The following is a 25,657-nucleotide window of genomic DNA, read 5'->3' as shown; positions in this document are numbered from 1 at the left end:
CCAAGCTGCACAACAAAATCATTAACAGGATGAGATTTTAACCCAAAGGACAAAATAAACAACTCATACTAATAAAATGAACTCATACAAATAAAAATGATCAAATAAATTTAAAATTCAGGGAAAAGTAACAAATTTTCTTTAAACAATCATAAAAATACCTATATGTAACATACACTCATTCTGGACTGTGGAGCTAAATTTTTCTCCCATCGAGTGTGGGCTTCTCTTGGTGACTCTCTTCCAAAGAATGAAGTACAAAAGGCAGGGGAAAACCTGGCAGACAGCACCTTAGAGAGAAGGGACGTCAGCAGTAACGGCCGCCAACATCAAGTGCTCAGTGATAGGACTCGCCAGGAAGAACACATCACCTTCCTGAGACGTCTAACCGTGGGAACACAGCAGATGAACCCACACAGAACATCCTCCAGTCACTGACCAGCACTCCTACAGCAGCCACGGAAGACCCAGAAACTGTCACATGTCGGAGGACACCGAGGAAGCACCGGTGACTACGTACATGCGTGTCCTGGCCTGGGTTCCAGAAGCACATTAGTGGGACAGCTGCTAAAAGCCCAGGGGAGTGTACTGCTTAGTAAACAGTGTTCTGCTAGTGTTCATGGCTGAGTTTTGACAGTTGTATCATAATTTATGTAAGAAGTTGACATTAGAAGTTCAGTGAAGGGGACAGAACATCTCAGATCTATCTCTAACTTTTCTGTAAATCTGATATTGCTATAAAAGTTATTTTCCTCAAAAATATGAACAGCACTGAAAGCACAGCTGTATCTGATTATTTAAAAAGAACTTTCAGGGCCCGGCGCCATGGCGCAGTAGGTTAATCCTCCGCTTCCCATATGGGTGCCGGTTCTAGTCATGGCTGCTCCTCTTCCAGTCCAGCTCTCTGCTGTGGCCTGGGAAGGCAGTGGAGGATGGGCCAAGTCCTTGGGCCCTGCACCCGCATGGGAGACCAGGAGGAAGCACCCGGCTCCTGGCTTCGAATCAGCGTAGCTCCAGCCACTGCAGCCATTTGGGGGGGTGAACCAACAGAAGGAAGGCCTTTCTCTCTGTCTCTTCTTCTCACTGTCTGTAACTCTACCTCTCAAATAAATAAATAAAATCTTTAAAAATAAATAAATAAAAAGAACGTTCAGAAGATTTTACACATTTTTGCAGTAACTTGATCAACACCACAGTTTATTTGTAAACATGTTATATGTGTCAATAATCAAATTGACAACACTTTGTACATTTCATTGTATAATATGAACATAACAAAACAATCCACTGTATTCATTACAGTTTTGGTACTTTAAAACCTTTTAATTCAAACTGTATTTGAAACATTAAACATAAAAAAGACACAAATGGCAGAGAAACTGAAAATATCACATAAAAGAAACCAATATGCCCCAAAAAACAAATACAAAATCATCTGATTACATATTAAACAAAAGAAAGAAGCAAATAAATGAAAGATATCAGATGATCCTATTTTTTAATGATATAAAAGTTGAATTTCTTTAGACTTATTTGAGAGGTGAAATTATACCATACTAGAATCTATAAGTATGCCCTTTTTGATAATTTTTTTCCTCTTGATTACTTAATAATGTTTGCCATGGTTTAAGCTGTTTTAGGAGGTGAGGGAAGAAAGGAGGGGAGGCTGCACAAAGCCAAATGAAATTAAACATTGGCAAATTTTGTTTCATGAATAATCTTTGGCAAATAACAGTCCATATCTTAAATTTATGTTTTTGTTGGATTGGATCAACACTTGGAAGAGGTAAGGGATGCATCCTTTACATGAGTTAATATTTGAAGGAAACAAATCCAAATTCATAAAGCAAAGACAAACATCAGCTTTTCACGCTTTTCTAATAGCTCTAAAAATGCAGACTCCCCCTCCTTAAGAGCACAGGGGGCTCCAGCTGGGAATCGGATGGTCACTGTGTCGTCATTCAGCACCAGAAACCAGGGGTGACCTTGTATTTTCTAAGCACTTTCCCTAAAATCCATGATCAGGGTCAGGTTCAGCTTCTTATTCCATTACCACTCAAAGGAAATATAGCAGCAAATCACTCTTGTGTTTTAAGCTTTAAACTCACCAACAGTTAGGTTTACTGCCAACAACTACCAATGTTCAACTCTTTATTAGTGGGCATATCATTACAGTTGGCTTATACTGTTAATACAAGAATAAATAAACTACGGTTAACTCAAATAAAGCAAATTAAAATGAGATTATAGGGCCCTGATCAAAAGAAATAATTACAACTTTCAGTTGAAGACCTATAAAAGTTACATACATACATACATACATACATACCTAAGAGCACTAGGAATGTACAATATCAATTATTGGAAAAATAAATGAGTGATTCACAGTCATAAGAAAGTATTTTAATATTAATATGCATTTCTCCTTTTATAGACAAACAACATACACATGGTTTCTACCTTATATGAGATAAAGTAGAAAACTAAACATTACTGTATTCAACCCCCCCAACACAGCACTGACTGTGCCACAGGTAACCTGGTCCAAAATACTCAGTTCTACAGATAGGCCATTGAATGCATGGTTATATTAACAGTTTTAAGAAAGGCATATATTTCCAGAAGTATGTTAAATACACAAATATCACTTCTATAAATAACAAAAATTGCCAGCCAAAATGGTTAGGTTATAACATTCCCAATTTTTTTAGTGCTTTAGTATTTTAGATACAATGTTGTTTGATCAGTTAGTTTAGTTAACAGTTTTAAACTAGCAAACCATTACCCTACAAAAGGAGCTAAACTATAACACTGCACAAACTTCCCAAGGAAGGTAACCTGACATGTCGAAAAGTGATTCCAATTATTCTAATTAACATTTGAGATATTGAAAGAACCAATGACTTAAGAAATGCCTTGAAAGAGATTCAATGTATCACTTCATCCAAATACCTTTAATATCCAGACTGCCTAAGAATCTGTTTTCAACGTAGGTTTCGCACTCTAGTGTTCTGATCCGAAGACACAGCCTTAGTGCTTCTGACGTGTGATTCTACGCAAAATCACAATCCTTGGTTTGAAAACATCAGATTCAATTTCTATAACAATTCGTTGGTAATACTACAAACAAATCAGGATGAAAACGTGCAACAGCTGCAGCTATAAGAGTGGAAAATGAATTCCATTTTTTTCCATAAAGACTCTATGAAAATATAAAGCCCAAAGTGAGTGACAACAGAAGTCCACATATAAACACTGTTTAAAAATAGAATGTTTTCCAAAGCTTCTCATGAGATGTCAACGAAGAGTCATCATCTGAGTTAAGACCTCAGAAACCAAGGTTATGTTATACGTGACTATACTGATCTACGTATCTTCAACAATGGTCAACTGACATACATAATTTACAGACATCCACAGGAATTCTTAATGCCCCGTCATCTCATCTCTCAGTACTGGATGCTTATTGTTTTACAGTTTTACTACCACGAGTACCAAGAAGCCTTTCAGAGGAAGAGTTCCATCTCTTCCTTTGATCCCATAAACTGTAGGTAACAAAATATAAAATTAAACAAGATTTATGTTTGATAAACTAACATATAAAATTACCATTGCAATATTCATAGTGACTGCTTATAAACATAACAGTCATCATAAAGCCTATAAAGTATATTTGTAGTTTTATAAAAGAAATGCAGATTGTCTCAAGGTAAAAAATACAGTGCTGGCTGCTAAAAAGCACTTTGTTGCAACAAGAGGTGCAATAATGAACAAAACTTCAGAAAACATGAACATGTTCCCCAAACTCTGAGTCTCAGGTAAGCAAGGACCGCACTGTAGCAGCAGGATGCTTTTTAGTAGCTGACACTATAAAGCTAACGTCAAGGAGGAAAAAAAGGCAGAAAGTGTGGGCAACAAATGGTGTAACCAAATTATTGCAAATGGAGATTAGCAACAAGAAGTGAAGAAGGCGACCGCCCACTCCATTCTGATAAGATGCCGTCTTGAAATACTAAGTTTTTTGCAGGAAGTGGAACTCCCATATCGCCACAGGATGACTGTGAAATCAAACTTGAAAAACTGGGCTCTGTCTGAATATCCAATGTTGAAGCACCTTCCTAAAAGATCAAGAAACAAGAAATATTCCATATTCGATTTTACCAAAACCACCTAACCAAATCAAATCTATTTAACATAATTAATGAGCAATATGAGAAATGTTTATGGAATGCAAAGCACCATAGCACACACAGAGATCTACATCACAAGCCCCAGATAATCAATGGCAGGTACGCATATATAGAAAATTGATACAAGTACTAAATGTTTAGAGATTAAAAGAAATACTATGCTATGAGGCTATGGAGTAAGGAAAAGGTTAATTCAGGGAAAACTGGGCCTGTCTCAAAGTATCACCCAATAGGAGAGAGCCTCTTAAAAACCTACACTAAGCACCAGAACAACCCATCCGCGCCAGGCTGCTCGGATCCACACATTCAGCACAGAACGCTCCTGAGAACTGCAGGCACAGGCATCCCTTTGTCAAGCTGACGTCTCCTCTCAGATGTCCCCTCATTCATTCCACGCTTAGCACGTCCATAACCGAACTAAATTATGTCCTTTCCGCTCCCCCAGCCTTCCCTACTCCACACAGCTCTGGCTAACTCAGAAATCAAGAATAATTATTTCTACCTTGCTCTACATCCTCAATATTTTTCTCATACTTAATTCATCATCAAGTTTTATTAATCTGTCTCCAGAACAGCACAAATTAGTTTACCTTATTTGTTTCCCATGGCCAAAGCCAGTTGTTTCCAAAGTCAAGTACTCACTCCAAAGGAGGTTACAGAACTGACAATTTTAGAATTTCTCTATTTACGTATCCTTATAAAATTACCACTTTATGTATTTTATAATACAATTCATTGATGTAACAGTGTATATGTGTAAAAAAAAAAAAAAAAGACTTATTAGGGAAAAATCTGTCAGTGAAAAAGAGCACTCAGTCCCAGCATCTCTCTCACGAGTAGTGAAACAGCTCCTCACCTTGTGTCTACCTTTGTTCCTTTCTAATCTGTACTCCAAACAGTAGCTCCTACTTTTACATGATCAGAGATTACGTGTCTCCCTTGTTTAAAAGACTTTGTTTCTCTTTGCATTCGGCATGACACACAAAGTGTAACATACCCCCAAAGGCCCAGTACCCTACAGCCCTATGCCTCCAGCGTGAGGTTTCTGCCTCATTGGCCACCTTGTACTTTGTACCCTGAGTGCCTTCCTGAATAGAACCTTTGCACCTACTAAGTTCTGCCTGGAATATTTTTTCCATCCTTTAGGTTTGGCTTATATGTTATCTCTTATCTTTAAATGAGATCTATCTTTGGATCACATCTTCAAATCTGTAATTACTTTGTCTATTTGATTACTGTTTCATAGAACACTATAAGCTCCAACAAGGTCTTACAGAACACTGTCTCCCTGGCACTCAGCAAAGGGTCTGATACATGATAGACTCAAGCATTTATTCTAGGAATGAATGAGCGAGACAACACTCCAAATACTGATTTCAGAATGTCCGATCAGCTACTCTGAACAGAATTATCCTATTCTTGGACAAGCATTTGGTAAAGCAATTAAGCTGCTGCCTGAGACACCACATCCCCTATCAGAGATCCTGGATTCAAGTCTCCTGATTCCAGCTTCCTGCTAGTGTGCAGACTGAGAAGCAGCGAGGGGCGGCTCAAGTAGCTGGGTCCTTGTCTTCTACATGGGACACCTGGATTGAGTTTCCAGCTCCTGGCTTTGGCCTGACCCAGTCCTGGTCATTTGGGGAGCAAACCAACGGCTGGGAGATCTGTCTCTGTCTCTCTCAAATAAAATAATTCTTTAAAAATGAGCCATATTCATTAATTAAAAAAAAAAGATATTCCATTCTAAGAGATTATCTCTAGATCAAGTCTAGGATATCTTCTCTTTCCAGGGGAAAAGACAAAAAGACCCCGTGAGGCCACAACTTCCAAGTCCTTCCCCACAGTGGAGAATCGCTGCAGATGTTAATGGAAGTGCACCCGCCCCAAGACCCAGTGCCTAGCATGGTCCACAGCCCACAGCAACAGCTCGGCTAAGTGCAGCATTAGCACAAAATAAAGAGTTCAAGCTTTAATCTCTGAAGACCTGGCCAATGAAATGCGCAAGCCAATGAATTTCTGGAGTCTCAAAGTCTGCATTTATACAGCACAGTTAATGCTTGCTGCATGTCATGCTGGCATGAAGACTCAAAGAAACAGTCCCTGAAATGCTTTGCAGACCATAAAGCTCTGTACAAATACCATTTGGATTTTCTGGGTTTTTTTTGGTTTTTTTTTTTTGTTTTTTTTTTGTTGTTGTTGTTACCTGGAATGAGTGAACGAAGTTAAGGACTTGTAAAGAGAGTTTCCTACTGGAATGTAAGAGGTTCTGAAGGCTGAAAAAATGGGAAAGAAAAAGTTCAAAGCAAATATAGTAACAAGATCTAATGTTTCACAAGAATTTACTTTCAGCAAGTTAAGCATTTACATACACACATATTCTAATTAAACACATAAAAACTTCTGAAAACCTCTGCAATGTTTTCCATCAGTGAAATTTCTGCTTCTTTTATTAACTGGGAGAAATAAGTACATTCAAAGCCATTTTAGGAGACAGCGTTGTGACACAGCAGCTTAAGCAGCTGCCTGAGACGCCAGTATCCCAGACGAGCACCAGTTCAAGTCCCGGCTGCTCCACCTCCAATCCATTTCCCTGCTAATGCACCTCAGAAACACAGGGAAAATGGCCCAAGCATTGGGCCCCTGCCATCCACACAGGAGCCCCAGATGGAGCCACAGTAAGTCAATTAAATGAACTCTTTGTTTCCAATTCTGTCTTCCTGAACAAAGAAGTTAAGGCATTGTGTGGCTCTCATCCCTCCAAGCCACCCACTGTGATGGTTAAGACTCAGTGACGTTCCTGCTAGCCCAGCTCGGCCGAGAACCTTACAGCACTGCCGCCTAGCAGCCACTCCCAGGGGTCACAGTCGGCACAGAGACAAAACCTACATGTCCTCTCCAAAGGCAATACATGCTCATCTTAGGAAATGTAAAAGTGGAGAAAACTGTGGAAAGATGCCATGATTCCACAAAAATATAAATATAATATATATATACAGTATATAAAATATACTGAGGGTATGAATATGAAAAGGGAAGCACACAAGAGAAATGTCCTACGAACATTTACGTATTTTAAAAAGGCTTACACCCCATAGACACATCAATTTCATCATACCCTTACCAAATCTGGGTAACTAAGTAAACATAAAATTAACCAACACTTGTGCCCAAAATGTCTGTTTATGCCTAATGCCTGGCCTATTAAATTTTACTTCGAAAAATATAGCAGAACTCTTAAACTAGCAATTTTTACTCAAGCAATAAATATACATAGGGCAAGTACATGTTCATGTGTACAATAAAAGGACTCAAGACACAGTAACCATTCACTGCCATCTCAAAAACCAGGCAGATAAAAGACGACGGTGAATGTAATAAACCCTCACCTTTCTTTTCTGCAAAGGCCATGCGTTGCAATTTTCCTACAAACTTTCCGGTTTAATTCTGAACTGAACAGTGGAATTCCAAAGCATAGTTCAAGAGGAACCCAGTCTGCCTCTGTTGTGATACCTAAAGAAAGAGACATAAACTTAAATTTTAAGTAGCCTATATTATATGACTGACAGGGGTTTCTTAAGCTGAGGTTCACAGATCCAACCCCAGTGATATCCATCAGTGGCTTGGAAGGTGAAGTGGACTTGAAGCGCCAACTGATCTTGGAAAAAGAACAGTATTTTTTTGAGGGCATACATGTGTCTGGGGCGAAGGCACACAGCTTTCATCAAGCATTCAAAGTAGTCATTTGTTCAAAAAAGTGTATTGCAAGACATATGCACAATGAAAGAAGGAATCAAAATATTTAGCCCAGGAATAATGAAACTTAAGTCATTATTCTCAAGTCATTTTATAGCACAACCATAGGCCATATACCAAAGGCTGGTCGATGGCAAGCTGCCTGAACAGTGGTGGTTCCATAAATAGTACAGTGACATCTTAGCAATCTGCAGTTGGTCAAGGTACACTCTATGATGTTCACACAATGAAATCACTAATGGACTTGGGTCTTAGAACACATCTGTGATGTTAAGTGATACACGACTGTACCTCAACTATCATTCTGAACATAAAAACATTTTTCCTAGAAAACTTTTAAAATTATGGATAATAAAAACAGAAAAATGACATACAAGTAACTTAACAGAAAAGTTAAACCTCAAAAATTAATCTAATAAAATCACAAAGAATTTTTAATACCTTACCAGAGTTTTGCTTTGTGACTGAATCCATAGTTGCTTCCTCAATGACCATTTCAAATGACTCTGTACTCCCATTCACATCTGAGCCAGAAGCTAAATCAGGTTCTACTTAAAATTTAAGAACATACATAATATCAGGATTCTAGTAGTTAGCAGAAGTTATCAATACATCAGTCTTAACATAAAGAGGACTTCAAGCAATAGAATAATAATGGGAAAAAATGAATAACCTTTGGCCTAAAGTATTGGCTCTAAACCAAGAGGGCAATTTTATCCTCCAAAGTGTGTCTGGCAATGTCTGGAGACACACCTGATTGTTGTGACTGGAGACAGGGATGCTAATGATACCTACGGATGCTCAACATCCTACCACGCACAGACAGGACAGCCTCGGCAACTAGGAATTCCCCACCTCAAATGCCAACAGTGCTAAGCTTGAGAAATTCTGGCTGAAAAAACAAGATCTACAAACCAGAACACAAGTTTGGACTTTCACTGAGATCATTGCTACAGCCATTCTATCCCTGTGGAAATAAGCAGTCTGATTACATTACTGTTCTTCAAAGTCTGTTTTACTACTCATAGGTTTGAACACATAAGATCCCTTCAGGTCTCTTAAATTTTGCTACTTCTCTATTCTTACCTTCTACAACTGTCAAACAAATCCTTCTTTTGGCCAAGATGAGTTCCTCTGCCTTTTACTTCCCTCTACCTGAAAGGCTGCCACCCTCTAAAAACAACAAGCATTTTTTTTTTTTTTTTTTTGTCTAGCTAAGGTCTTAATTTTCAGTATCAGTTCTAGCTTTATCTTCTCTAAGAGGTCTTTTCTGAACTGTCTTAACTCTACATCATATACTGATCACTTGTCTCGCTCCCTTTCTGGAGTTATCTCAGAATAATATTGACCCAGTGTAATTATCTCCAGTACCTGAGCAGCTATTCCATAAACGCGAATGAACAAATGAAAGCTATAATAGACATGCTTTCAAAATGACAGCCTGAGCCATAGAACCCTTCTCCGGAAAACACTTCTGTGATATCTGACAGTCAGCTGCTGAAACCTGGCCAAAAACAAACGGACCAGAAGTAGATATCTAACCCAAAGGGAGCCGATCCAACCCACTGGGTTTCAACTAAGAGGCTCATGGAATACGGTCAATCAATGACGGACACTTCAACTGAGGGTCTCCCAGTGGCACTGTGGCAACAAAAGCCACTTACAAGCCATATTATTCTGCAGCAGAAACAATTAGCAAGCATGAGCTCTTGAGATCCGGAATCTTGAAAATGGATTTTTAAATTAAAAATAAAATGTATGTAAGGCATCTCAGCATAAACTGAAGATAGGAAGGAAAGGTAAGGAAAACTAAGAAGGAAATGGTTGCAATAATACATGTTTAAGGTTTCAAGATCCAGACTAGAATGGCAGAGACAGAGAATCTTATCTTATTTATTTATTTATTTTAAAGATTGATTCATTTTATTTGAAAGGCAGAGTTACAGGGAGGCCGAGAGAGAGAGGTCTTCTATCTGCTGGTTCAGACGCTCCCCAGATGGCTTTAACAGCTGGAGCTGCACCAATCCGAAGTCAGGAGTTTCTTTTGGGTCTCCCATGCAGATGCAGGGTCCCAAGGACTTGGGCCATCTTCTACTGCTTTGCCAGGCAAAGCAGAGAGCTGGATCGGAAGTGGAGCGGCCAGGACTCGAACCAGTGCTCATATGAGATGCTGGCACTGCAGGCTGTGGCTTTACCTGCCATGCCACAGCGCCAGCCCCGAGATAGATAATTGTAAAAGAGGAAAAGAGGGGTTGATATTATGGGATAGCAGGCTAAGCCTCTACTTGCGGCACCAGCATCCTGGTTCATGTCCTGGCTCAATCTTCTGGTTCCTGGCTTCAGATTGGCTCAGCTCTGGCCACTGTGCCACTTGGGGAGTGAACCAGCAGAAGACCTCTCTCTGTCTCCTCTTCATTTGTAACTCTACTCTCAAATAAATAAAATCTTAAAAAAAAAAAAAAAAAAAAAAAAAGGAAGAAGAAGGAAGGAGAAAAAATGGTAAGAGACAAAGCATAATTTATAGAACTTGGAAACTAACTGGATGAAAAGAGGATAAAGCAAAATTAAGATTTTAGATCTGGGTAAGACAATGGTACCTTTAAGAGAAAAAGAAAAACTACAAAGGAGAAACTACTGTATCTATTTTAGAAACATTTTTTACAAATAAATTTGACTTCTGACACAATTATCTCATAAACCTAACTTCATTCAAAGCCTATAAATGCAAATGTGACAGTACAGGGCTAAAGCCCCTAACTTTTGAATTCCAACCCCAAGCCATCTCTTCTTTAGTTACATGCTTAGCATTTTCTCCACTTGAATAATTGCTATCTATCCAAATGATGCTACAGAACATTTCTCATCTTTCAGTGAGAAAACATCAAGTATTAAATAATTCAACATCCCACACAGTTCTGCTATTTTTTACAAAAAAGATTTATTTATTTATTTATTTGAAACTGAAAGGCAGAGATACAGAGATAGAGAGGGAGAGACAGACAGACAGAATATTTTCCTTCTGCTGGTTCACTTCCCAGATGGCCACAATGGACCAGGACTGGGCCAGGCTGAAGCCAGGAGCTTCTTCCAGGTCTAACACGTGGATGCAGGGGCCCAAGCACTTGAGCCATCTTCTACTGCTTTCCCAGGTCATTAGCAGAGAGCCGGATCAGAAGTGGTGCAGCTGGGACTCAAACCAGCGCTCATATGGGATGCTGGCACTGCAGGTGGAGGCTTAACCTTCTATGCCACAGCACCTGCCCCTCTGCTGCTTTTTATATATTAATATTGTGTTAAACACTCAAAACTCAAATTATCTTAAGGCAAAGAAGGCAAATATCAGCTAACCTCTCTCATCAGAAGCATCACTGAGTTTTCTACTTGCAAGTTGGCTAGAAGCATTCAACATGGTGATGTAGCCACAGAAATGCTGCAAGTCCACCTTGTTCCTTAATATTTGCAATGCTTTATGAACACCCATACTGACACGAGTGAACTCTAAGAACAAAGAGTTGATATCCATTAGTGAATACATTTATAATTCAACACAAAACACTTAAATATATTTTACTAAATAATTGTTAGAACTACTTTCTAAAGATTAATTACAATGTAAATCAACAACAGGAGTCACTGTGCACTTGCTCCCCATGTAGGACCTCTGTCCTTAATGTGTTGTATTATGAGAATCAACGGTAAAACTAGTCTTCAAACAGTACTTTATACTTTGTGTGTCTGTGTGGGTGCAAACTGTTGAAATCTTTACTTAGTCTAAGAGTTGATCTTCTGTATATAAAGATAATTAAAATGAATCTTAATGAAGAATGGGATGGGAGAGGGAGTAGGAGATGGGATGGTTTGCGGCTGAGAAGGTGGTTATGGGGGAAGAACCACTATAATCCAAAAATTGTACTTTCGAAATTTATATTTATTAAATAAAAGTTTTCTATTAAAAAATAAAGAAATTTAAGGTTAGGTTAAAAAAGGATGAATTACAATGTAGGACTACATGTGAATGCAAAATAATGCTGCTCACACATAACCCATTTACAGTCTTCAGGAAGCATCTGCTACAGCAAAACAAACTACCTGCAAAGTAAACAAAGAGGGTCAGCCACAGGCAAAGGCCCTAGGCCTCTCTCTGTGGTTCTGTTCTACCTTGAAAATGTAACTTTTGGGTTTCTATCAGGCAATGGATTGAAAACAAATTTTTTTATGTGTTTCAGAGAAGTTATTCTTACTGAAACTGAAGATAACAATGTATTCAAAAGTCATATGTCTAATAAATTATTTAGGTATTAGTTCAAGTTCTCATAAATATGTGAACTTATAAAAGAGAAAGAGGCTCTATATTCAAATATGAAGATACTTCGTTTTTCTAATTCCCACAAAAATGTCCCAAGGCAATCTTAATTCTTGCGATCATAAAAATTTTAAGATCCAGTTGCCACTACCCTACATCTTCAGGTAAACATTTTTTTCTTTAGAATGAGTAAAATATTAGAGGATTAATGGCAAGATTTAGTTGCAGAGAATTATTATTTCCAAATAGGTGCTATTTTGAGAAAAGAAAATGCCCCAAAAAGAGAAAAGAGGAAAACGGAACCCTTCTTTCCAGATTCTGTACATATTTAATCACAACAGGAGAAAGCATCTTAACCTTCAAACGAGGCTTTTGCAGTCTAGCCATGTGAAAAGGAAGGAGATTTGTATAATTCTCCTTTTCCTTTTCCCTACTTTGAAGAAGGGAGTAAAGCAGTATACAACATTTCAGAAAAACAGTAATAAGTTTTTCTACAAACTAACCTATGTTAAATCACTTGAACCATGCACTGCTCTCTAAAATCTGTATATTAGGATTCTAGGAACCAGGAAAATAGATTACAGTATAGCAGTTCTGCATGAAGCAGAAAACAAAAGTGCTCTGTAAGCGTGTTTTAATCAGTGTTCTCCTTGTGAACATATATTCTTTAATATTCAACATAGATGGTATCTTCTATGTTAGAAAAGAATGAATTTACTTTTATAGAAATTCTGAGCATATGGCCTCAAATGTATTGTGGCTCACATTTATTTCTACAAATATATAATATTAAACAGTGTCTCCTGCCTTGAATCCAACTTACTTGACTGAGCACAAGTTCTGCATTCACTCAACTCTTCTCTTATAGCAAAAATGAAATTTAACAAACACTGAGACAAGAAATACATGCGCATGAACTGTAAACTATAAAATAGTATGCAAATGTCCATCAGCACCCATTTCTAAATGACCTAAGGTGTATTTTAATTTAGAAATGAAACATGAAATCATTAAAATTCTAACAACAGTCCATATGTACAAATTGTGTGCATATAGAGACCAACTAATCAGCAAAACAACACTGAAAACTTTGCATTGAACACTCCGTTAAGCACCTGGAAAAGAATGTATGTAACATCAAGGGGGAAAAAAACCTTCCAAAGCATGAACTCTTCCCTGTGACTTATCTTCTCCCAAGCCTCCGAACAAATACACAAAACAAAGAAACCAAAAGGCTACACAGAGGAAGCCTTGTCCTTCACCTTCTCCTCCAGCACAGACTGCTATTCTCTCCACTGTCCCACATGGGTCTTCTCTCAGTTCTTTGAGGAAAAAGCACATGCCCAAATCCTTTTTTGCCTACTCTTTTAACAGCAGAACCTAGAACTTTAAAAATTTTTAAAACTCGCTTCCTGCCACATTTTCCACCAAACTCTTGGCATGATAACCAATTTTGAAAAGTCAAATAGATATAATTCAAAGGGTACCTCCTTGTAGTTCTGTTTCATCAAATGGAAATGGTATATGGACAGTTTCTCCTACCCCATGCAAACCATGTCCCTAAAGATAAAGAAACAAAAATTGAAAGGTATTTATGGGAAATCCACATTTCCAATAATTGATATTCAGACAATAAATAGTACTGTGCTACACGATGGGCTAGCCCATATAAATATTCCATCCAAATACTTTCAACAATGTTTTTATCTTTCTATAGTAATGACAATCTAATGTACACATTAGGTATGTAAGACAATGTTTCTCAAATTGGGTATACTGGCTAATGAAAAAAGGAAGCTGATTTAATAAATAATTCAGATATGAGCCAAACGAAGACTGAATCAAGTCAAGTGCGCTTGCACAGGGTGCACTCTAATTTTGAGACAGAAAAGTGGTAGAAGGAGCCCCAGAATCACATGGAGTAGGAACACAAAACTCACAAAGTATGCACTGAAAAGTTACTTGCTACAACATTATTATTATAAACTGGAAACAATCAAAATGTCCACCCATGTGGGATTAGCTAAGTAAGTTTGGTACATATTTTCAATGTAGCTGTAAGAAAGTGAAAGGTCTCAATGGACTAGACAATGGCGAGCTCTCCAAGAACTAGATGGAAAAAGCACAGGGCACATCAGCGTGCAACTGCTTGTTTATATATAAACTCTAGAAGGAGTCAGTAGGTGCTGATGTGACTATCTGATTTGGAGGATATGAAGTAGCCACTGAGTAGATGAGATTACAAGGGGAATGACAATTTTCTCTGTAAATCTTGTAATAGTGTTTTATTGTTGAATCATGTACATGTACAATTAAGTAAAAAGCTTTTAAAAACTCAGTCTACCCACCCTACATCCAAATAACATTTATTTTCATCCATTAAACACAATTAAGTTTGCTCCTTTGAATTTCTCCTGTTTCAAAGTTTTGCTTTCATTTAATTCCTAAGTTTGGTTTGGGATTACAGTTGTGTAAGAACAATAAGCATGAACAATTTAATTTTACACTTGCATGTATTTAGCAGTATTATAATGGAAAATTTAATTTAATACTGAGGATCTATTAATTTTAACTTTCTATAAGAGACCCACATATTACTCAAATTCAAGAAACCTTGACATAATCAAGAGAAATCAAACTCATTATTGTCCATTCTACAATTTGAATATATTTCTGACAGCTCTCTTCTATCCTATTGATAGATTTACAATTTAACCATAAACCAGATGCTTGTTATAAAATTATAGTTTTAATCAAAATTTAAATCTGTACTATGTTTAAAATTCTAGCAAGATGATTTTTTTTTCCATAAACTTTAGAACAGGAGGCTTTTTTTTTTTTAGAAAAAGCAAAACATAATGAACTCATTAAAAACACACACCATCTACCGATTGTTTATGTTTTTTATCTATGTTTTTTCATACCAAAAAAAAAAAAAAACCCCAGAAAATAAAACCTAACTTGGCTTGACTCACTCAATACCTCCTTTCTACCAGACCTCGGCAATCACAGCCTCCCTCATTTTACAGGTAAAGAAAACCGGAACTCAAAGACACGAACAGTGACCTGAGACACAGCCACAGGAAGGACGAATCGCCCTCACTCTGCTTCTCCTGCCACCAGCACCACGGCTAACACAATGCCAAACGTTTTCTGTCAAGTTATCCTCTCAGTCACCAACGATTTATAAAGATAGGAATTTTTATCTCCAGTTTATGGGTAAAGACACTGACTTTACCTAACTTCACCCTCTTGTGGCTTCAACTACCACCTACAGCAAATCTCTCTTGTCCAACTTTCAGAGTATTTTTCATTACCTGTCTACACGTCTCATGTAAGACATGCCAAAACACAACACAGCCCCTGCACCATAAAATGGCTCTTCCTCCCGCATTCTCTTAGTCAATACTACTGCCACTCTTCCACCTTCACAAGCCTAATATCCAGAACTCATTCTTCCCTCACTCCCTACCCTCCTCGGACATCTGATTCATTCTATTCATTTTTTAAAATTTTTTATTTATTATTTTATTTGAAAGGCAGAGAGAGAGAAAGAGCAAGCGAGCAAGCGCGCGAGCGCGAGAGCTCCTTCCCCAAATGCCCACAACAGCAGAGGCTGGGCCAGGCCAGAAACAGGAGATAGGAACTCCATCTGGCTCTCCCACGTTGGTGGCAGGGAGCCTCGTACTTGAATCATCATCTGCTGTCTCACAGCATAAATCTTAGCTGGAAACTGGAGTCAAAGTGGAGCCATGATGCAAACTCGTGCACTCCAATATGGGATGGGGGCAGCCCACGCAGCATCTTAACCATTGTACCAAATGCCCACTCCTATTAATTGTATAATTTATGGTATTTCTTAAATCTATTTTTTCCCTTCAGTTTTCACTTCTGCTTCCCTGGTCAAGGTTACCCCTACTCCTTAACTAGACTACGGTACATAACCCTGGCTGGTCTTCTTGCTTCTGGTGTCATTTTTCCACACAGTCTGAGCTCAGGCTGAATCCCCGCTCAGCATCCCGTAGCTACTGCCATCAGTCTCAAAGCCCAAGCTCCACAGACAATGTTCAAGTGCACTGCACTCAGATTCTGCCTGCTTCTCCAGATTTGTCTCTGATCACAACACCACCCTCCAGCTCATCCCTCAAAAACAGCAAATGGCTGCTAGGCCCCAGGGTTATGTTGTGCACTTCCTATTCATATTCATTTAGTCAACGAACATTAACTGAGCGACTACTATGAGCCAAGCACTGTGCCAGGCACTGGGGAAGCAGTGAAGAAAAGAATCCTGACCTACAACTGATTCTTGCTGACCCCTCCGCCTTCCTGGCTCTCTAACTCATCCTTTTATTCTCAACCCATTCTTCCTTTCTCTAAGGAGCTTTTCCTGAGCCCAACTCCTTGCCCAAAGGCTGAGTTGGGTACTTCTCTTCCATGCTCCCCCTGTAGATGATTCTATTCAGCATGAAGCAGAAACTGAAAGGGACTGCTGATGCCGCGTTTCCTTGATGAAGGGAACCAGGGCTGTGTATCCATATGAATTAGCACAGAACACAGAACAGTCATTTATTAGTTGAATGGAATGATGAAATCTTTATTAATGAACTATTATATATCAGAAAGTGAGCTACACACTTCATATCATCATTTCATTCTTTCAACCTCTGAGGGTCACTTGCCTATCTATTAGGTCACTTTCAACCTCAACCTCTGAGGGTCACTTGCCTATCTATTAGGTACTATTACACAGTACTATCACATAGTACAAATTGCCACCTCCATTTTACAAATGGGAAACAAGGTTTAAGTAGCATCACCAAAGTGTCATAAAGCCCAATAAGCACATGAAAAGAGGCTCAATATTATCTGCCATCAGGAAAACACAAAGCAAAACTGTGAGATACCACTTCACACCCACAAGGGTTGTTGTATTCAAAGTCACAAAATATCAAATGTTGGCAGGAATACAGATGGTACAACCTCTTTGGAAACTGTTTTGGCAGTTCCTTAGACCATGGGTGGGGAACCTTTCTTCTGTCAAGGGTCATCTGAATAATTATAACATCACTCCGAGGCCACACAAAATTATCAACTTAAAAATTAGGCCGCTATAGATTTGTTCAATTTTGATTCCAATTTTGAGTTTGATCACAGGCCTTCCATGGCCCATAGGACGGATGTTCCTGACCTCTGCCTCACACAGGTAAACACAGAGTCACCATATGACTCAGTAATTCCATCTCAAGATACAGAGAGCCAAGAGAAAAGAAAACAAAGTCCATACAGAAACTTGTACACAAATGGTTATAGTCGTAATATTCATAATAGCCAAAACGAAGACACGACCCAAATGTCCACCAACTAATGAACAGATACACAGAATGCAGTATATCCATAAAACAGAATATTATTTGGCCATAAAAAAGGAATGGCACACTGATTCAGACCATGGTGAACCTTGAAAACAGCTAACTTAAGGAAGTCAGTCACAATGAGTCCATGTACTTGAGGTGCCCAGAATAGATAAATCTATACAGATAACAGGTGGGCAGTATTCTCTGGACAAAGGGAAGAGATGAAAATAAGGGTGGTAACTAAAGGGTGTAAAGTTTCTTACTGAGGTGATAAGAACGCTTTAAAACTGAGTACATATCTGTGAAGGGTATACAGCCTAACTTAGTAAATCATATAGTATGTGAATTATATCTCAGTAAAACTATGAAACAAATATACTAATCACTTGGTTAGGAAAAGGTAAGGCTAGAATTAAAACCTAGGAGTAATTTCAAAGTCCATGTAGCTTCTACCTATACTACTAAAGGGCTTATTTTTTATCTCTACAAATTTCCAATTACTGATGTCAGACTACAACTCAGTAGAAACCTAGACAAATTATGACCTTTGTGGTAAAAATTCAAAATTGATAGTTTCAAATGAGGCAACTATACCTGAATTAAAACTGCAGAATGTGTTAAAGCATCATTCAACATTGTAAGCACATTTGATGTAGGAACTACTCCAGGATCATGACCCCAAGATGTTATTAGTAACCGATCATAACCCTATTGGAAAGAAATTTCAGAAATGACATTTGGAAATAAGAAAAAAAAAAACAAGAAGTTATTCACAATACCTCTCATCAATGTGTACCCTACACACATATAATTTAAAAAACAGTAACATACCTGAAATATATCTGGCAGTTTTCGAAGTCTTGTACCTTTGGATAGTAAGAGAGATGGCGGTCCTTGTCCAGTGATATGATAAATGTACAGTTTAAACCAAACAGAACTAACTTCTGGAATAGCTGGTCCAATATGCTACAATCACAAATGCAGTAAAATTGTAGTACTTATCTAAAGAAGTCAAATTTCTTAAGTGACAACACACAGTCTTATGAACAACAATGACCTCATTAAATGTTAACTGCACTATCCTTTTGGCAGTAAGGGTTAGACGCTTCATTACAATTGTTCCAATTTTAAACTGGATTTAGTAAAGCACATCTTATCTTGAACTCTGAAGTATGACTACATGAGTTTGAATCTCAGCTTCATCCTCAGAGCCCTATCACCTTCAGAAAGTTACTTAAGCTCTGACTCATTTTGCTCAACCTAAAAAATCGGCAGCCATTTGGCTCAACAATTAAGTTGTTGCTTGGGATACCCACATCCAATATCAGAGTCCCTGCATTCAAGTCCCAACTCTGCGTCCAATGAGCTTCCTGCTGATGTGCACCCTGGGAGGCAGCACATAATGGCTGAAGGACTGTATTAAAACATTTAGCTATGATTTTCATTAATCACATGCAATTTTTCACATCCTATGTGAGTGCTGGTTCTAGTCCTAGCTGCTCTACTTCTGATCCACCTCCCTGCTAATGTGCCTGGGAAAGCAGCGGAACATGGCCCAAGTGCTTGGGCTCCTGCCACCCACGTGAGAGACCAGGATGAAATCCCAGGTTCCTGGCACTGGCACGGCCCAGCCCCAGTGATTGTGGCCATTTGGCAAGCAGACCAGCATTTAGAAGCTCGCTCTCTCTCTTCCTCTGTCTATTCCTCTCACTCCATAACTCTGCCTTTCAAAAAAAGTATCTTTAAAATAATAATTCACAACTGAACATAACAATACCTCACAGCAACAAAAGAGACGATTACTGAGTCGCTGCTTCTGATATGTGGTATCTCAAATCGAGGATCAAGAAAACTGAGAACGAAAAGACAGCAGTTGCAAGTTGGTCTTTACCTGAGGGGTGCAGCTGCTGATGGGCCGGATTTCATTGGTGAGAGGCGCCATGGAGACAAGCAGTGTGTAATTCTTGTTCAGAACTCTGCTGCAGGTGGCAGGGTCTAAACCAAGAAGGCTTTCACAGCGCAAGAGATCCAGAGGAAAACCTGCATGTACAAGCACGCACACAGAGGCCAGGGAGGATGTGAAACAAAAATGCTGCAAATGAAATTCTGAAAGCCACCCTGAGATTTTAACCCTTTTTTGACAAGACAGGTTAACTCTATTAAGAAGTGCCCAATGTCCCAGGAGCCATCTAGGACATTTTGAGATTTAAAGCTGCTCTAGAAAGAAAGACGTCTATTTGTGTTTCTTCAGGCTACCTTTCTCTTTAACAAAGCACACTTCTTCGACCTTCACTCCGCTCACAGCCCCAGCCACTGCAGGACAGCAGCCTATTATGAAAGCTTAAATGTCAGGAGACGCTCTGTCCTCTCCCCCAGTTTCCAAACTCCACAAAGAATCACAGCCAAGTCCTCAGTTTACAGGTGCCCTACAGACTGCTGATCCGTAAAGCATGAACTCACTCAGCACGCATTTTATGCATTCCTACTCCTCATCCTTTTGTAAAACACCAAATGCGTGGCTCTCCAGAAAAAGATCTAGAAGACAGGAAGAAACCTCAGGAGATCAAGTTATTCATCTGCCCTTCAGGTAAGAATGGGCCTGGAAGCACCGAGCACAGTTAGTACAGGATCTCTCTCGGGCTCCAATGGCATTCCTTCATAAAACAAACCAGGCTCCTAGCAGAAATGCTTGATTCCAGGTCTGAGGAAGATTAAGTACCAGATTAGAGATCTCACTGTTTTGCCCAAAAAGAAAGAAACTGCACACACAAAAACAAAAGCAAAACAACAACAACAACAACAAAAAAAAACTAGAGGCATAACACAAGGAGAGAGCCAGATTGAAGGGAATCCCGACGAAATCTAAGACAAATGGGGCACAAAAATGATGAAGAGCTGGTAAAGGCTAATTATAGATCATTCAAAAAGTAGGAATTTGTAGATACATACTGAGAATTCAAGAGAATGCCTAGTCAACGCAAATAAAGAGCAAGTGCTGGAGTTGGGGAAAAATCACCAATTTGCAATAATCACAGTAAAGGATAGTTTAGGTAATAACCATCAATAGAAGATAAATCTAGGAAGAGACACAGATGAGAAGCATAGTATCAGCATGGTCTTAAAGCCAGCTCTCCACCTATCACTCATTAACTGTAGGGTAAAAAAGTCAACGACACAGTGCAGAAACCAGACAAAGCATTAACTAGGTGATCAGAACTAATGTCGCCCACGAAGGGCCGCTGGAAACTCTGTGCTTCCAGATGTCACACCAGTAGAGGGACATGACAACCACTGATATAATATTCTACTTTGGAATGCATATAGGAATCTAATAACGAAACAATCACCTACACCCAGGATGGGAACGTTCCTAGTAAACCAATAGAGGGACTGGATTCTTCAAAAAATAGGAATTTCAGGGGCCGGCACTGTGGTGTAGTGGGTAAGGCTGCTGCCTGCAGTGCTGGCATCCCATATGGGCACTGGTTCTAGTCCTGGCTGCTCCACTTCAGATCAAGCTCTCTGCTATGGCCTGAGAAAGCAGTAGAGGATGGGCCAAGTCCTTGACCCCTGCACTCATGTGCGAGACCTGGAGGAAGCTCCTGGCTTCAGATCAGTGCCGTTCTGGCCATTGTGGCCATCTGGTGAGTGAACCAGCAGATGGAAGATCTCTTTCTCCCTCTCTCTGCCTCTCTATAACTCTGCCTTTCAAATTAATAACCTTTGAACAACACAGGAATTTCAGAAAAAAATACTATTTCAATGTGTTCCAGAATAAAGAAGGTGAGAGGCATGACAATTAAAGACTAGGATGCTCATATGCTGCATCAGAGTGTGGGTTCTATTCCCAGCTTGGCTCCTGTTGGATCCTCACCAACAGACTATGGAAGAAAGCAGTGATGGCTCAGTAACTGGGTTATGGACCTCTATGTGGGAGACCTGGACTGCGCCCTAGGCTCCCGACTTGGCCCCGACCAGCCCCTGCGATTGCAGGCATTTGGGGAGTGAACCTGTGAATGGCTGCGCTCAAGCTCTCCCATGCGCTTCTCTCACAAAAATAAGTAAATAAATACAATCCCTGGACCTAAACCAGATCCTATGCCAAGGGGGGAAACACTGTTAAGAGCATCACTGGGCTGACAAACTGGAATAAGAAAGAATACTGTACCAACATTAAATTTTCTGGGGTTGCTCTAAGAGAACAGCCCCATTCTCAAGAAACACACACTGAGTAATTTAGGGAGCAAGACCATGATATGCACGATATTATACCTAAATTCTGGGCTAAAATTAACGATATTACTTTTATCCTTACAGTTTTTCTTTAAATTTAAGATATTTCCAAACAAAATGTTAAACCATCAAAAGTTTATGAATTATAGAAAACAGTTCTCAGATGTCAAAAACAGCACATGATTCATACCTGGAAAACAGGTAGGGAGAGGAGAAGGAAGCCTCAGTAGAAGTGGCTTCAACCATGTGCCATGTCTGGCTGTCTGTTTTAGCCAGTATCATCTCTGGCTGGAGCACAGGACGCAGCCAGAAGTTAAATGAGAGAAGTCAGGACAAAGCTTAGGAAAGGAAGAGGAGAGAAAAATTCTTTTTTTAAAAAAAAGATTTATTTATTTATTTGCAAGTCAGAGTTACATAGAGGAGAGGTAGAGAGAGAGAGAGGTAGGTAGGTCTTCCATCCGATGGTTCACTCCCCAATTGGCCGCAATGGATGGAGCTGTGCCAATCTGAAGCCAGGAGCCAGGAGCTTCTTCTGGGTCTCCCATGCAGGTGCAGGGGCCCAAGGACTTTGGCCATCTTTTACTGCTTTCCCAGGCCATAACAGAGAGCTGGATTGGAAGTGGAGCAGCCGGGTCTCGAACCGGTGCCCACATGGGATGCCGGCGCTTTAGGCCAGGGGGTCAACCTGCTGCACCACAGCGCCAGCCCTGAGAGAAAAATTCTAAAAGATTAGAGAAATGTATGCTTCAGTACACTGTGACATTAAACAATAGCCATGAGTGAGAAAATACCATCCAATAAAAAATTTGCACTCAATAAGGAAAGATCTTATTAAAAATGACTGGGGTTTGGAGAGTAGTATGGAGGGAGAGAGAAGACTGCAACATTGATCAAAAGGGTCTTAAGAGTTAAGAAAGGGTCTGGCACTGTAGCATAGAAGGTTAAGTAGCTGCCTGCAGTGCCGGTATATATGGGCACCGGGTTTGAGTCCCAGCTGCTCCGCTTCCAATCCAGCTCCCTGCTAATGTGCCTGGAAAGACAGCAGAAGATTGCCCAAGTCCTTGGGCCCCTTGCACACACGTGGGAGACCTGGAAAAAGCTCTTGACTCCTGGTTTCGGCCTGGCTCAGCTCCGGCTGTTGCAGCCATTTGGGGAGTGAACCAGCAGATGGAAGATTCTCTCTCTTTTCTTCCTTTGTATCTCCACCTTTCAAATAAATAAATATTAAAAAAAAAAAAAAAGAGTTAAGAAAAAAGTTTCTTTTGGTTGGACTAAGGAATTAGAAAGAAATGGCTATGAGGAAGTGGGAATAAAGGGTGGAATACAGGATACCAGATCAAAGACTGTTTTACCCCAAAGTCAGTCTGTCTGCTGGGAGGGGCCCTTCAGGAAAGGCTCTACACCAGGTCAAGTTGAGAGTTTGGAGCCTGGGGGAAGCAGAGAAGCTTACCCACACTTCAATCAACAAGCATTTTGTTCTGACTGGTTGGGATAGGCAGATCAGCAACTGGTTTACAAAACAAAGGAAATTTGGAGGGTCTGCTCTGGCCTTGTCATAGGTAAACCAAGGGGCACCTGTGAGTCAAAGTTACACAGGGTGAGTCCTTCCAAAACGTAGCAGGGGGTTATCCTTCAAGCAAAACTCAAAACTGTCAATGACTAGTATAAAAACATTTAATGTGAGGGTTTGGGTCTGGCAGTTTAGATACAGGTTGGGAATTTAGCATTACATACTGGAGGGCCTGGACTTGAGTCCTAAACTCCAACTCCCAATTCTAGCTTCCTGTTAATGTGCACCCAGGAAGAAGCAGGTATTGGCTCAAGTAGTTGGGTCCCTGCCATTTATGTGGAAGACCTGGACTGAGTTCTCAGTTCTTGACTTCAGCCTGGCCCAGCCCCAGCCACTGTAGGCATCTGTGGGGTGAACCAGCAGATGGGCACTCCCTCTGTGGATCCCTCTGTCTCTCAAAGTAACCAATCTGTTTATTTTATATATAAACATTTTATAAAATATACTTAAAGTATACTTAATATATATTTAAAATATATTTTCGGCCGGTGCCGTGGCTCACTAGGCTAATCCTCCGCCTTGCGGTGCTGGCACACCAGGTTCCAGTCCCGGTCGGGGTGCTGGATTCTGTCCCAGTTGGGGTGCCGGATTCTGTCCCGGTTGCCCCTCTTCCAGGCCAGCTCTCTGCTGTGGCCCACGAGGGCAGTGGAGGATGGCCCAAGTGCTTGGGCCCTGCACCTGTATGGGAGACCAAGAAAAGCACTTGTCTCCCGGCTTTGGATCGGCACAGTGCACCGGCCACAGTGGCCATTGGCAGGTGAACCAACGGTAAAGGAAGACCTTTCTCTCTGTCTCTCTCTCTCACTGTCCACTCTGCCTGTCAAAAATAAAATAAATAAATTAAAAATATGTATATTTTATAAATATATTTCATAAGCTATTTTACATTTTATTTTTTAAATATATTGTATATATTTAATGTATGCTAAGGTAGACAATCTAGAGAAGTCATGGTGGTTAGAACATGTTTTCTGAGATTTTTCTTTGTAATTTTGACTGCTTTTCTACAAATGTGATTTATTTTCTAAATGTTTTCACAGTGTTAGGCTGACAAATTATAAATAGTGGTTTGTATATCTGATGCATGCTAATCATAGTGAAAATACATCTTTTAAAGGACACAGATACCTGGAAAAAATCATGCTTATGAGAAAAAATAAGACTACATATAGCTTTTATTTCCTAAAGCAATGGCTCATGCTATTTAAAACCAAAAGATTACTAAGAAATTAGTCATTTTCACATTTGCTTCTATGACAGTATCACAAGGTTTCTGATTTACCAAGAATACCAAGTACTGCATGATATTCTCAAACTATAAATTAGTAGTTACATAAAAAGAAAAGTCTTTCTACTCAAGATATTTAAAACACCAATATTACAAAATTTCTTTTCTAAAAAAGACTAAGATTCAGTTATCAAGCTCAGCCGTTGTAGGAAGCAACAGTTCTTAACAGGGCAGAGCCTAAAAACTTCTCGCCCTAAGGGACCCTCGCCATGCAATGAAGGGCCTTCTCAAGTATTTGCTATGGAACTGGGGGATGCAGTCACTGGCATGACTGCTTCTCAATTCTTCTGTTTTCTGTGTTATGTGGTTCATATGAGGAGACCTAGTTTAAAAAGGCTGGTATAAAAAAAGGAAATTGTTCCTAAATAACTGCAGGTTTGGCCTTTCTGGGAGGAGTCAATCACCACTTAACTCTGGAGCCTCAGCATTCTAAGCAGGGAAGCTCCAAATGTTGCTAGCGACCATTAACTGTTACCCCCTCTTTTTTTTTTTTTTTTTTAAGATTTTTATTTATTTATTTGAAAGTCAGAGCTAACACAGAGAAAGGAGAGGCAGAGAGCGAGAGAGAGAGGTCTTCCCCAGGAAAAGCACCTGGCTCCTGGCTTCGGATCAGCGCGGTGCGCCGGCCACAGTGCGCCAGCTGCAGTGGCCACTGGAGGGTGAACCAACGGCAAAGGAAGACCTTTCTCTCTGTCTCTCTCTATCACTGTCCACTCTGCCTGTCCAAGAAAAAAAAAAAAAAAAACAAAAAAAAAACACAGGGGGTCTTCCATCTGATGGTTCATTCCCCAGTTGGCTGCAACAGCCAGAGCTGTGCCGATCCAAAGCCAGGAGCTTCTTCCTGGTCTCCCACAAGGATGCAGGGGCCCAAGGACTTGGGCCATCTTCCACTGCCTTCCCAGGCCATAGCAGAGAGGTGGATCAGAGGAGGAGCAGCCGGGACTAGAACCGGCACCCACATGGGAT

At 39.8% G+C, this 25,657-nt stretch overlaps 1 protein-coding gene across 6 annotated transcripts in view; it reads right to left on the bottom strand.

The window, feature by feature from the left end:
* Nucleotides 1-1,167: 1,167 nt before the first annotated feature.
* Nucleotides 1,168-25,657, bottom strand: part of FAM91A1 (family with sequence similarity 91 member A1) — a 50,407-nt gene continuing 25,917 nt past the window's right edge. For 2 of the 6 annotated variants that reach the window (XM_002710763.5, XM_051844794.2), the window contains 9 exons: nucleotides 19,492-19,640; nucleotides 18,432-18,566; nucleotides 18,195-18,308; nucleotides 13,734-13,806; nucleotides 11,292-11,441; nucleotides 8,390-8,494; nucleotides 7,577-7,700; nucleotides 6,394-6,463; nucleotides 1,168-4,118 (listed from right to left, as the gene is read on the bottom strand). In XM_002710763.5, the coding sequence (XP_002710809.3) occupies nucleotides 3,933-4,118; nucleotides 6,394-6,463; nucleotides 7,577-7,700; nucleotides 8,390-8,494; nucleotides 11,292-11,441; nucleotides 13,734-13,806; nucleotides 18,195-18,308; nucleotides 18,432-18,566; nucleotides 19,492-19,640 (1,106 nt within the window). In that variant the 3' untranslated portion in view covers nucleotides 1,168-3,932. Of the gene's footprint in view, nucleotides 4,119-6,393; nucleotides 6,464-7,576; nucleotides 7,701-8,389; nucleotides 8,495-11,291; nucleotides 11,442-11,853; nucleotides 12,033-13,733; nucleotides 13,807-18,194; nucleotides 18,309-18,431; nucleotides 18,567-19,491; nucleotides 19,641-25,657 lie in introns of those variants that run through there. The other 4 variants (XM_008255884.5, XR_016236585.1, XR_016236586.1 and 1 more) reach the window with 4 other exon arrangements.

Source organism: Oryctolagus cuniculus, chromosome 6 (genome assembly GCF_051225735.1).
Source record: "Oryctolagus cuniculus isolate XC-2025 breed Fujian yellow rabbit chromosome 6, ASM5122573v1, whole genome shotgun sequence".
NCBI classification, from domain to species: domain Eukaryota; kingdom Metazoa; phylum Chordata; class Mammalia; order Lagomorpha; family Leporidae; genus Oryctolagus; species Oryctolagus cuniculus.
This window is presented reverse-complemented; position numbering and strand designations above follow the sequence as displayed.